The sequence below is a fragment of the Cyprinus carpio genome, chromosome A19 (assembly GCF_018340385.1).
Source record: "Cyprinus carpio isolate SPL01 chromosome A19, ASM1834038v1, whole genome shotgun sequence".
Lineage (NCBI taxonomy): Eukaryota > Metazoa > Chordata > Actinopteri > Cypriniformes > Cyprinidae > Cyprinus > Cyprinus carpio.
This window is the reverse complement of record NC_056590.1, coordinates 5,391,803-5,405,786: the sequence shown is the minus strand read 5'-3', so window position 1 is coordinate 5,405,786 and position 13,984 is coordinate 5,391,803. Positions and strand designations below refer to the sequence as shown.

Sequence of the window (13,984 nt, the reverse complement as noted above, 5' to 3'; positions counted from 1 at the left end):
AAACCACCGGGAGGATTCCTGGTATGCCGGTCTGTTTTTTTTTTGGCCGTGAGGACCGGTGTTGTCATGTAACTGGGTTGAAATATGCTGTTCCTAGACTAGCCTACCTGCACTCATAGCAGCCCCACTCTTTTTATTTAATATTTTCTTGCACTCCATATTATTATTTTCACCAGACCATATCAGTAACAAATTCTCAGTTGATGACTAATCATTCTTTTTCCACAAATCATTGTTTTATTTGTGAATATATGCGTTTGTAGAAGGCTTTAAGACCAAGCGGAATCCTCTGCCAGCTGCTCCTGCTTCACAGCGAGCGCCCGCGCTACGGCAATTCCCCTTCGCCGTCCGCGTTTTGATTTTACAAAATCAGTTTGGGTGAATGCAAACCAATTATTGATTATAAACCCAACATCCAGCACGGCAGGAAAACATTTCATCTACCTGAGGGAAGATGTCTTTCACTGTAAGTTAATGCTGTTAAATAGAGAGGGAAAAAGTACATTTAAAAAAAGAATTTCTAGCATAGGCTATTCTTAAACTTGGACCTAATCACTGTATATTGAAGTACAAATGCAAGCACCAGAAGTGGCCCACAGCCCATAATAAGTTTTCTTTAATTCACAAATATGCATTTTTATTCATTCAAAGCCTATATGGTTGCAATAATATTTTAGTTCAAAACTTTAAGTGTATTTTCACAGTATTGTCACCTCCTAAATTACTACACTTGTGCAGTCACAATTCTATAATGGTACAATTTATTCAGGCCGATGACATTTTTGTATGACATAAAAATTATTTTTAGAATAATTGTACATACATTTTAGCAAAACAATTGTGATTATTTCTAAGAACTTTTTAACTGCAAGCTGAAGTTAACTGGCAACCCTAATGATGACATAATTATCTTTTGACTCCCCTGCAGCAGCACCTTACAGAAAAAAAATAAAAAATAGGCCTAATTGTTGGAGACGATACAAGCAAAAAAATAATAGATAAAAAAATGGATAATAAAAAGGCCAGTAAAAAAAAAAAAAAAAAAGGTGGGCCGGTCTAAGGCATGACACTCCAGGGCTGAAAATGAGTCCTACTCCAACCCTGATGACCCTAGAATAAAATGTTTTTGTTTACAAGCAGATACCTTGTTCTTTATTTTGATATTTATATGTTCAGATATTCAGATATTCAAATAACCTAAATAGGGACATAGCAGTATACTTAAAATATGATGTAAAGTTCACTTACGAGTATACTTGTATTACAAATCAAGCCAGAAACAACCGGTAAGTGAAATGACAGGATGATTTATTGACAGGTTTGGAGGCAGATCGTTAGGAGCAAATGGCAGGTGAGAATCTAGGACTTAGAAACAGTTCAATGGGTCTTAGCTGAATGCTAATGATAGTTTTTGTTGCAGGATCGTCAGAGATCGGGAACTAGGAACTAAGGAGCACAACGTAGGAGAATTGCAGGAGGATCGTCGGGAGTCCAAAAGGTAGGTATACACAGGTAAGTGCACACTGAGTCTGGGAACAGTTCAGAGTAGGGAATGGTAGACCGGACTATCACAAACTGTGGTGAGAGTGGTTATGTAGCTGACTTGATTGGTGAGTGCAGGTGCGGGTGATCAGTAATCAGGTGACAGGGATCTGGTCGATACCGGTGAATGTGATGACGGAGGTGGCTGTGACTCTGATGAATCCCTGTCACTACCCCCTCCTCCAGGGGAGGCTCCTGACGCCCTCATGTGGCGACAGGGTCAACCATGGCCACTGGGTGTGGGATGATCAGGATGGAAACAATGAAATTTCGCCAGCTGCATGGGGTCAAAGATGTCGTCCCAGACCACCCAGGAACATTCCTCTGGTCCATATCCTTCCCAGTCGACCAAATATTTGAGCCGGCCACCTCGTCGCCGAGAGTCCATGATGTCTCTGACCTGATATACAGATGGTTTGTCTAGGATCTCTGGAGGAGGAGGCTCGTCTGGCTCGTGGGGTTCTGGATTGGAAGGAGTGAAGGGTTTAAGGAGGTAACATTAAATGAGGGGTGAATTCGATACATGGGTGGCAATTGGAGCTGGTAGGTAACCTTGTTGATCTGCCTCTGAAACGGACCAGTGTAGTGGGGACTACTTTCTACAGGGCAGATGGAGGCGCAGATCCCGTGTGGACAACCATACCTTGTCTCCTGTATGGTATGTGGGAGTTGCAAAGGTCTTATGTCTCCTTATTGCATGCTGGTGGTGGACATGAGCTGAGTCCCACACACTCTCACTCACTCAGAACCAGTAATCTACAGCTGGAACCTCCGATGGCTCTCCTGTCCATGGAAAGAGCAGGGGCTGGTAGCCGAGTATGCACTGGAAGGGTGTGAGGCCGGTGGTGTTCAGTCAGAAGGAGTTCTGTGCATACTCGGGCCAAGGGAGGAAGTGGCTCCAGCTGTATTGATCTTCTTGGCAGTATGCCCGGAGGTAACATCCGAGTTCCTGAATCTTCTGCTCAGTCTGTCCATTCGTCTGCGGATGGTAGCCAGTGGACAGGCTCACTGTGATCCCTAGCATGGGACACATGGGAGATAAATTGAGGGGCCCCGGTCAGAGACAATATCCATATCACCCTGCAGCCCAAGACTGGTTGCCCACTGAAGCTATGCAGGGTTGAGCCTGGTCTGTACCTGGATGGGAGACCTCCTGGGAAATCTAGGTTGCTGCTAGAAGAGTTGTTAGTGAGGCCAGGCAGGGGGTGCTCACCCTGTGGTCTGTGTGGGTCCTAACACCCCAGTGTAGTGATGGGGACACTATACTGACAAAAAAAAAAAAAGCACTTTCTTTCGGATGAGACATTAAACCTGACTTTCTGTGGTTATTAAAAATCCAATCCCCATGAATGGGAGTCATGTTGAACGCAGTCTTGAGTTTCTCGAAGGCTTCGTGGGTGCTGGAGTTCCAGGACAGGGACTTGAGCTTTCCTCTGAGCATGGTGGTTAATGGGGCAGTATGCAGGCTGAAATCCTTGATGAACCACCGATAGAAATTAGCAAATCCTAAGAGTCTTTGAAGCTCCTTTACAGACTGGGTAATGGGCCACTTTGTGATGGCTGTCACCTTCCCCTGGTCCATCTAAATTCCCTCCTGGCCCATGATGTAGCTGAGGAACTGCACAGTGGGGCTAGGAAATTTGCACTTCTCCAGCTTGAGGTACAGATGGTACTGGCGGAGCCTCTGAAGGACCTGCTTAATGTGGTGGCGATGGTCGGCCAGTTTCAGGGAGTAGATGAGTATATCATCAATGTAGACAATCATGAAGTTGTGGAGGAACTCCCGGAAAACCTTGTTCATAAATCCCTGGAAGATGGCTGGGGCGTTGGCAAGGCCATACGGTACTCATAGTGGCCGGAAGGGGAAATAAAGGCCGTCTTCAATGCATCCCCTTCCCGGATACGAACGTAAGTTATATGCGCTCTGCAGGTCCAGCTTGGAGAAGATGCGGGCCCCACAGAGTTCCTCGAGAGTGGCTGGGACCAGTGGAAGTGGATAAGGGGATTTGACAGTCTGGGAATTCAGAGCCCAATAATCAGTACAGGGGTACAACCCCCCGTCCTTCTTACCCACGAAGAAGAAACTTGAGGCTGCTGGTGAGCTGGATGGCCGGATGAATCCTTGGTTAAGAGCCTCCTTGATGTACTCCTCCATAGCCTTGCGCTCCGGGATGGACATCGGGTAAACTCTACCCTTGGTGAATTTATCTCCAGGCAGCAAGTCGATGGTACAATAGAAGCAGAGTCCAGCCGCAAGTCGGTGAGCACGTTCCTCAGGAGAAAGCCAGGTGGAATCCACTTGCATAGGTTCTGGTATTGGGAACTGTTTGCGGGGGATACAGACTGGTGAGCTGCTTCGGTGGTGTGGCAGGCTGCCAATGAATGAAGCTCTCCAATCCAACGGAATCATCATAAAGCGCCATCTGAGCACAGATACAGGGATCCAGTCCTTGCCTATATGCGCTGAGAAGAGCTGCCTCATTCCATCCACTAGTCACCGCCAGAGTTTGGAACTGCAAGGTGTAGTCGTTGGAGGAAGAGGCGCCCTGACGTAATTGCAGTAGCTGGTCTGACATGGAGAGCTCTCCTGTAGCTGAGCCAAACATCTCCTTGAAATGGTTTGTGAAAGCCTCATAGGAGTTAATTATGACACTGTTGGCATTCCATATTGCCTTTGCCCATAACAATGCACAACCAGAATGCTCTGTAGTGAACTTCTGCGGCTGCATCTCAATATACAGCGCCACTTGAAGGAGGAAGCCGCCACATCCAGCTGATTCCCCCGTATAGGAAGCAGGCAAAGCCATGGGACTGGCAGAGGCAGATTGAGGGTTGGGAGCTAGCATGAGAGAGGCCCGAAGAGTGTTCCATATTAAAAAGCAGCCCATATTAAATCTAATATGTCCTCTTTGGTTTATATATATATATATATATATCATATATATATATATATATATATATATATATATACACTTATTTATTTATAGACTATATATATCTTATTTTTCTACGAAAAACCCAGATTGTCCTGTATTTTTCTTTTGTGAAGTTGGCAACCATAAGTCATATTGTAGTCCTATTGTTCCTTTAGTCCTCTTGATTGCCTTCCCAGGTGTGTCTTGTTACCTTGTTCTCTTGTTAGCATCTCTGTGTATATATATCCCACTGTTTTAGTCAGTGTTTGTCAGTGGTTGTCTTTGCATGGATGTTTCCGTGGTGGTGTTTACTTTTATCTCCCTGTGTTTGGATTATCTTTTTGAGTTTTTGGATTACTTCTCGTTTTATTAATACACATCACTGCCTGCACTTGGATCCTGCCTCTCCTTTTCCTTTCATCGACCTGTTACAATTAAAGTTTTTAATTGATAAATAATTAGAGTTTATCAGTTTTGTAAAGAGCATGTAAACGTGCAAACTGGCCTGCATCGGTTCATTGAGTTTTGTAGGTTTTGTGATTGAGAAATGAATTCATGTCATTTGAAAGATAATTTCATTGAAAGTATTCTTTGTCAAAGCAATGATAAATAATTCACAGTTTATCCCATATAGTTGCTGTTGTGCTTCACTCTCTGAAGAGTTTTGAAAAAAAGTGACGAGAAATGGAGCCTAGTGGTTGTAAAAAAATCTCTCATATTTAGATTAGTTTCATCTAACATATTATGCTTATATTTGTAACCAGCAAGTATCCAGGTTTTCTTCGATACATTTTGTGCATATTTTGTAATACTGGATGACAAAAAAAATGCTTGACAAAAATATCAAGATGTGAATCAAATATCTGACTAATATTAAAATCTGTCTGTCTCTATAGTGGTCGTCTTCCCATGTGAAACTCCAGCCATCGCTGATATTGTGTTTCTGGTCGATGGATTGTGGAGTATCAGCCGTTTGAACTTCAAAACTGTGAAGAGGTTTCTGGGAATGTTCATCAGGGCCTTCGTGGTTGGACCAAACCAAACACGCATTGGTATGTCTGGGGTGTTTTTAGTTCCAACACATGGTACAGTACATTTACATACAGCTAGATCAACAGGAGAAGAACAGCAGGGTCACTGTGCTTGTGCTGTATTTAGTGTTCAGTATTGAATTAGATTCGCTGTGTTTGTGTGTGCTCTGGTATATATGGTTTATGAGGTTTTTAATGTGTTTAATGACATGTGTACTACAACATGAACATGCTTTATGAGGTTTTTACACTTCCTTCCAGTGTCCCCATAAACCAAAAGGCTTTTAAAAATCATATTAAACTGTGCTTTTTGAAATTCAGAAATTGGCAGGAGTTTAGTGTGAGGTGATAGAAAAATTCGGTTTGTACTGTATAAAAACCATTATGCCTATTGTGTTCATGATTAATCCTCCATATAAAGAGTGTGTGTGTTCAGGTTTGGTGCTGTATGGCAAGGATTCATGGGTCGAGTGGCACCTGAAGACTCACAGCACTAAAGAGGACGTGATTAACGCCGTGAGGAATCTGCCTTATAAAGGAGGAAACACACTCAAAGGTACACACACACAGGGCCGGACTGGGACACCATTTCAGGCCAGGAAATCTCACACTCATCCAGGCCACACAGAAAAGAGGGGCCAAAATCATACCTTTTGTGGTACAACAGCTTGACACTGTAGCAGTACTCTTAAAATGACATCTTTGTACCTTTTTAACCCCTAATAGGAACATAGTACCTTAGAGTAGTAATTCGTCCCCTTCAGGTACTAATTTGTACTATTAGTGTTAGGAATCCAGTGCCTGCCCTTCTTTCCAGGCACCACCAAGATGTCACTAGCCACCACATGGACACTCTCACACTACACCACTACGAACTCTCACAACACACAGACTATTACACCTCACCCCAAACTACATTTCCCATCAGCCACTTTCCTAATCACACTCTCACCTGATAACAGAGCTGCAGCCAATCAACTCAGCCTACTTAAGCCTTGGACTTTCACCCACTCAGGGCGAGTATTGTATAGCGTGTATCACACTTTTGGTGTTGCTATTCTACTAGCCTTTGTCAGTGTTCCTAGCCTTGCCTGTCTTTCCGTGTGTTTGATTCTTGCTCGTGTACTTTGGATTTAGCTTTTTGTCTTGCCCTCCGGATACTGTTTGCCGATCGTCGACCCGCGCTCACCAAAGGACTATTCTTCTTGTGTTTTGCCCCGTGCCATGCCTGTTTGCTATTGATTCGACCCTGCCTGTGTTTGACCTTGTCACCAATAAAGCCTGCAAATGGATCTAAACGACTCTTGTCTCAGCGACCCCGTAACAGAATACTCGGCCACACAGGGATCCAGCGGCTTTTTCAGTGGACATTTAAGCAGTGGCTCACTCTCCATTCAATAATAAAACATTAAACATTTAACACTCTCTAACTAATACTATATGCCAGACTGTTTGTTAATCATGAGTTTAATTTTCAACTTACATTTTTAAGCAGTAGACTTTTTTTGTGAGGGTCTTAACCAGCCACTCAAATCAGGACTGATTTAGGAGGGTCCCCGTTTGACTTTAAGTTATTTTTTGGACTTTGCTTTATTTTCGGTTGGCTCAGCTTTTACTGTGGGCCTCATGGAGGAGGAAAGCGACATAGCGGTAAAGATGGCCGCCAGCCCAGAGCCACTGCACAAGATGGCCGCCAGCCCAGAGCCACTGCACGAAATGGCAGCCCCAGCTGACTTTCCAGAGTCAAGTCCAGCCACCGCTGATCTTCAGGAGTCACATCAAGTCACAAGTGATCATGAATCAAGTCGCATCTCAGCTGAACTTCCAGAGCCTCGTCACATTTCAGCCAATCGTCCAGAGTCTCATGTCATCGCAGCTAATCGTCCAGAATCCCTTCATGTCTCAGTGCATCATCCAGAGTCTTGTAACGTCCTGTCTGTCACACCTGGATATTCAAGGTCAGTGCTTCGATATCCTAGTCTGGTGTCAAGTGTGAGGGATACACCGATGATGTCTGCACATGCAGCGGGTATCCCCAAAATCACTCACTCTTGCTCTTCTGTTCCCGAACTGATTCCCCTGGCTAGAGTGCTTCCCCTGATGGGAATCTCTTTGTGGTGTGTCTGGGCTGTATATGCCATCTCCGAACCCCCAGATAGGGCGTTGACTGTCCACTATGAAAGTTTCAGAGGTGGTGGTTGAGGCTGCAGAACCTCCTAAGGTAGAGGCGCACACTGCTGTATCTCCTGAAGCAATGGTGCCTGCTGCGGTTTCTCCGGAGGTGGCGGCATATGCCACAGAGCCTCTTGAAGCGGCGGTTCTCACTTCAGTTCCTTGGATGGCGGTGGCATCCAGCAATGCACCTCCAGCTCATCATGTCACTGTCGAATTAACCACAGATGAACTCTCCCAGTCTCGTTATGGCATCACTGTATAACCTCCCGAGGTGGTGGCATCTGCTGCAGAACCTCTGGAGGTGTCAGTGATATCCACTCTTCAGCTCTCGCCCTCTCCTGTCATGGCCATGGAGGCCGTCTGTGAACTCTCATCCTGCCCTGTCACAGCTATGGATGCCGTTTATGGATCCTTGACTTGCTCTGCCATAGCCATTAAGGCTGTTTGTGAACTACTGCCTTGGCTTGACCCAGCCAAAGAAGCAGATTCTACACTCTCAGCCTTGTCCATTAAACCTGAAAACACTGTCTCTGAACTCCCAGGTTGTTTTGCTAGGGCCACAGGGGCTGTTCAAGAAATTTCACTTCTACCCATCACTGTCATGAATGCCTTAAATGAACTGTCTGTTTCAATGGATAAGTCTGACTATGAATTGCCTACCAGTTTAGTTCCCCTCACTGAAATCTCTGCCAGTCAGTTTTCCGTTGATGTACTTGGTGATGATTTATCTGTCAGTACAAATGTAATTTTTGAATCCACTGTTGAACTGTCTGCTTCAACTTCTGTCAATACCCCTGATTTTGAATTATCTACCAGTTCTACTCCTAGCCATGCAGTTGATGTTGGACAATCTGTTTGTCTGGTTATTGTCAATGGACCCAACTATGAAACTGTGTGTCTGCCCCCTCAGTCCGATCACAACCCCAGAAACCTTGACTGAACTCCCGGTAGGCTTTAATGACCGGCTCACAGCCCAAAGACTTGACTTTGGAATCGCAACCCCATCTATCATTAACTCAGAGACTGTAAATGCACTCTATGTCTGTCCCGTTTCTACCAATGAGCCTGATTTTGAACTGTCCGTACACCCCCATAATTACCCACAAATTAGTTTATGAACTACCTGTTAGCTCAGTCCCCCTTAGTAGACCTGATTATGAACCGTTTACCCGTTCAGCTGTCATCAGGGGAACTGTTGATGTGTACTCTTTCTCGTCCCTTGGGGCTGTGAATGTGCTGTCTGTGTTGTCTATTATGCTTTTTCTAGGTCTGGGTATTTACCATGGTCTCCTGGTCAGTCTGGTCTGCTGTGGTGGTCCTCTGCTCCGCCCTGGTGGGCTCGGGTCTCCATCTGCTCGGCATGTGTGGTGGTCCTCTGCTCCGCCCTGGTGGGCTTCGGTCTCATCTGCTCGGCTGTGGTGGTCCTCTGCTCCGCCCTGGTGGGCTTCGGTCTTGTCTGCTCGGCTGTGGTGGTCCTCTGCTCCGCCCCTGGTGGGCTTCGGTCTACATCTGCTCGGCTGTGGTGGTCCTCTGCTCCGCCCTGGTGGGCTTCGGTCCCATCTGCTCGGCTGTGGTGGTCCTCTGCTCCGCCCTGGTGGGCTTCGGTCTCATCTGCTCGGCGTGTGGTGGTCCTCTGCTCCGTCTCCTCTGCTCGGCCCTTGTGGGCTGGGGGGCTTCGGTCTTGTCTGCTCGGCTGTGGTGGTCCTCTGCTCCGCCCTGGTGGGCTTCGGTCCCGTCTGCTCAGCTGTGGGGGTCCTCTGCTCCGCTCCGGTGGGCTCCAGTTCCGCCTGCTCCACCATGGTTCCTTGCCACGCCGGGTCTGCCTGGGTGTCCTGCTCTGCCGGCTCAGCCTCTGACCTTGGTCTCTCCACTTGGACCTGGCCCTCCGCCCCTCCCCCTGTTCCGCCTCCGCTCCACCGCCCTCCCGGATTGTAATGTGGTTGGAGCGTCTGGAAGCCGCTCCTTGGCGGGGGGCTATGTTAGGAATTCAGTGCCTGCCCTTCTGTCCAGGCACCACCAGACGTCACTAGCCACCACATGGACACTCTCACACTACACCACTACGGACTCTCACAACACACAGACTGTTACACCTCACCCCAAACTACATTTCCCATCAGCCACTTTCCTAATCACACTCTCACCTGATAACAGAGCTGCAGCCAATCAACTCAGCCTACTTAAGCCTTTGGACTTTCACCCACTCAGGGCCGAGTATTGTATAGCGTGTATCACACTTTTGGTGTTGCTATTCTACTAGCCTTTGTCAGTGTTCCTAGCCTTGCCTGTCTTTCCGTGTGTGTTTGATTCTTGCTCGTGTACTTTGGATTTAGCTTTTTGTCTTGCCCTCCGGATACTGTTTGCCGATCGTCGACCCCGCTCACCCAAGGACTATTCTTGTGTTTTTGCCCCGTGCCATGCCTGTTTGCTATTGATTCGACCCTGCCTGTGTTTGACCTTGTCACCAATAAAGCCTGCAAATGGATCTAAATGACTCTTGTCTCATACCCAAAAGTTGCGCCTACCTATTAGGGGTAAAAAAAACAAAAACAAATATGTCCTTTTAAGGGTACTGCTCAAGTGACGAGGTGTTGTACCCAAAAGTTGCGTTTTTGATTTTGGCCCTCTTTTTCTGTATATAGCCTATATAAATTATTACTTTTGTTTAGCAAGGATGCTTCACATTTATCAAAAGACATGATGATAAAGACATTTGTAATGTTGCAAAAGATTTTTATTTCAGATAAATCCTGTTCTTCTGCAATTTCTATTCAACAAAGAAACCTGGAAAAAAAAATCGAATCTGTTTTCAATGTAATAAAAATTATAAATGTTTTTTTTTTTTGAGCAGCATATCAGCATATTAGATTGATTTCTGAAGATCATGTGACTCTGAAGACTGGAGTAATGACCCTGAAAATTCAGCTTTGATCACAGAAATAAATTACATTTTAAAATATATTCAAGTCATTTGAATAATAAAAAAAATTCACAATATTGCTATTTTTGCCGTATTTTGGATCAAATAAATGAAGGCTTGGTGAGCAGAAGAGATTTCTTTAAAAAACATTAAAAATCTTACTGATCAAAACCTTTTGACTGGTAGTGTATTAGAACAATAGACTGTATAAAAACATGGACGTAGTGTATGTGACGTCACCTGTAGATTCCTGAAGGAGTTTTTGAAGCTCAAAGTGGGCGGAGCCATCTTGGCAGTGCGTCACTCCCGGATAATTAAAAATGGCAAAAAGGCGGGAGCTGGTTGCCATGCCCACTTAGCTCGATGGCAGTGTCAGCAGCAGCAATCCACCTGTCACTCAAGTGGCCACGCCCTTAATTATGCAGAACTTTAAGGCTTAATATAATTTAGACGGATAAGAAAGGCAAAATTAGCTATACAGACCAAAATAATTTTTTGAACCATGCTGTAAAAAAAATTTTTTTCACCATTAAATAAAAGAAATTTAACATCCCAACTAAATCAGCCAACATCTACCAGGTTAGTAACTAGAAAACAACACAATTTGCAGCCAGCCTCTAGCGGCCAGTCGATGAATTACAGTTTAAGTCACTTCCTTGTTGGCTTCACGAGAAAGAGCCGGAGCTTGCAGCTTGATTACAACACAATTTCTAAAGTTCCTAAAGGTCAAAATTAGTACAATATATGTATTGAAAAATTCTAACACACTACTGAATTATTAGGCTGTGACTTTTAACTAATTTTTGTGTTGCTGTCTGCTCTAGCTCCCTCCCTCCCTGTACAACACGTCCATATGAATATGTGTATCTGCTATTTTTTTAATGTAACTTAACTTTACAATCGCTATTGATGTCCTTTAGCATATAGTATTCTGAGTGATGATAATAATGGGGTGCCTAACAGATAGTAGCAGTTTAATACTCAACTAAGTTAATAAAGACAAAACTTTCTAGCGTATTTACAGATGAACCTGACCTGCACGTGAAGCCCTGAACAGGTCAGTGATGTAGCTACATTTCACTGCTTCTTCTGACCGCTTCATTTCTTTCTTCGAGTTCCGCGCATCGGTTCTGTTCGGAACACACGTGAGCTGATTCAGTGCCGCCGGTCAAGACTAACCGATGTACACACACACACACACACACACACACACACACACACACACACACACACACACACACACACACACAAACACTCACTCACTCAAACTCACACAAACACACACACAAATCTAAATGATTCTCACTGTAATGCATCTGTTCGTACATGTGTGTGTTTTTCCAGGTCTTGCTCTGACGTATATTCTGGAGTACAGCTTCAAAGCGGAATCTGGATCCAGACCTGACGTTCCTAAGATTGGGATTCTGATCACGGATGGGAAATCACAGGACGATGTTCTTTCTCCTGCTCAGAGACTCAGAGACGCTGGGATCGAGCTGTTTGCTATCGGTACCAGAACAAAACCAGCTCTGACTCAGATACGGGTTTGTAAGTAAATACGGTTTTCTGACTGTGTGAATCTGCAGGAGTGAAGAACGCCGATGAGAACGAGCTGAGAGCCATCGCCTCCCCGCCGGAGGAGACACACGTGTATAACGCAGCTGATTTCAGTGTGATGAGCTCCATAGTGGAGGGACTGACCAGGAGCGTCTGCGAGCGCGTCTCTGAACTCAGCGGTGGGTTTCTGAGATCTCTGTTATCTCATGATCAGGCTCATGTGGAGGTCAGAGGTTTCTTCAGGTTAAGCTTCTCCTGTGTGTGTGTGTTTCAGGTGAGAAAGTGGTCATGGCCGGCAGCTTCTGTGTTGAACTCTAAGAGGCAGCAAGAGCACAAGTGAGCAAACTGAAGTCCAAAGCCATTAATGAATAAATGAAATATGGCATCCACAGTTAATAATTATAATATAATAATAATAATTATTCAGACACAGACACCAATTTTGAGCCATAAACTCTTTTAATAACATATGAAATTAGCATCCGTCTTTAAATTCAGCAATTTAATAGGAAAACAAAAATACAGCAAACTACAGAACAGAGAATACATAAACAGAAAAACAAATTTATAGATAGATTTATAGATAAGTCCTGATTTACTTTCACAATGTCTGAATCTAATCTATAATATAATATAATATAATACATTACAATATAATACAATATAATATAATATAATACAATATATAGCTTAAGTGGTTTCTCTCACATGTAAAAAAAAATATATAGTTAAATATAATATATTTTATATATTATTTATTATATTTATTTTAATGAGAAATAACACAATATTCTTTATTAAAATTAAAGTTACATGTATGATATAATATTGCATATTGATCATATTACTAAAGTTTTTATTAATTTTCATTTTAAAATCTTATGTTTTTGTGAAAATTGCCTATGAATACAGCTACAGTTTATCAGTTACTGAAGCTGACCAAACATTGTGAAGATTCATAATCAGACATAATCAGATTTGTTAGTTATTGCTGTCATTTTATAAGCAGACGGATATATTTCTGTTCTGATCTGTTTCCATGTGTGGTGTTTTTGCGGTTCATCTTTGGGTTTCATCTCCACGATGCAGAACCCAAAGTCGTCAACAGGAAACACACAGAAACGAGCTGAAACGAGCAGCGGAAACCAAATGAGCCGCTATTACATTAATGAATGTTGTTACTGTATATGAAACACTTTAATTTTTTCTTCTCACCCAATAAAACTAGGTGGCAAAAATGAAGATGATGATGGACAGGAAGATGAAGATGCCATCATAAGTGCTCCTGTTTGCAGCGTTATCTGGACGGCGTGTGTGGAGCGATTGTCCTGAAAAACAAAAATCATCTAATGTTTTATCATTTCATACCTTGTTGTATCTTTCTTTATAATAAATTACATTTTTAAGTGTGAATTAAGTATTCAATTTTTTTTTTTTTTTTCAGAGAGTCGTGTCATAATTATAACGTTATCAGCAGACTCACCAGGAGCCGGGCTGAATTCTTCTGAAGACAGACAGAGATCTGATGGACAGAGAATAGAGTTTAACATGCTGACGATATCTGTATCAAACATTATCAAATTAAATACCCATAATATGATATGACGCATCAATTTACAGTTTACCAGATATTCACATAGAAGTCAGCTGTTTTAAATTGAAATAATATTTCACTGTTTATACTGTATTTTTAATCAAATAATGCAGCCTTGGTGAGCAGAAGAAACTTATTTCAAAATATCTTACAAACCTCAAAGTTAAGTATTTAATACAGACATATGGGGGAAATTAAACGGAACAGATTTGATTTTCATGCAGTAAAGTATTTTTGCACTTACCCTTAC

General features: G+C 43.5%; 1 protein-coding gene across 1 annotated transcript in view; it reads left to right on the top strand.

Moving 5' to 3' along the window:
• Window positions 1-13,496, top strand: part of LOC109075730 (cartilage matrix protein-like) — a 16,747-nt gene extending 3,251 nt beyond the window's left edge. Inside the window, exons 7-12 of the mRNA XM_042776134.1 lie at window positions 5,354-5,509; window positions 5,925-6,044; window positions 11,928-12,092; window positions 12,170-12,319; window positions 12,415-12,476; window positions 13,369-13,496. Coding sequence (XP_042632068.1) covers window positions 5,354-5,509; window positions 5,925-6,044; window positions 11,928-12,092; window positions 12,170-12,319; window positions 12,415-12,458 — 635 coding nt within the window. The 3' untranslated portion in view covers window positions 12,459-12,476; window positions 13,369-13,496. The remainder of the gene's footprint in view (window positions 1-5,353; window positions 5,510-5,924; window positions 6,045-11,927; window positions 12,093-12,169; window positions 12,320-12,414; window positions 12,477-13,368) is intronic.
• The last annotated feature ends 488 nt before the right edge of the window (window positions 13,497-13,984 follow it).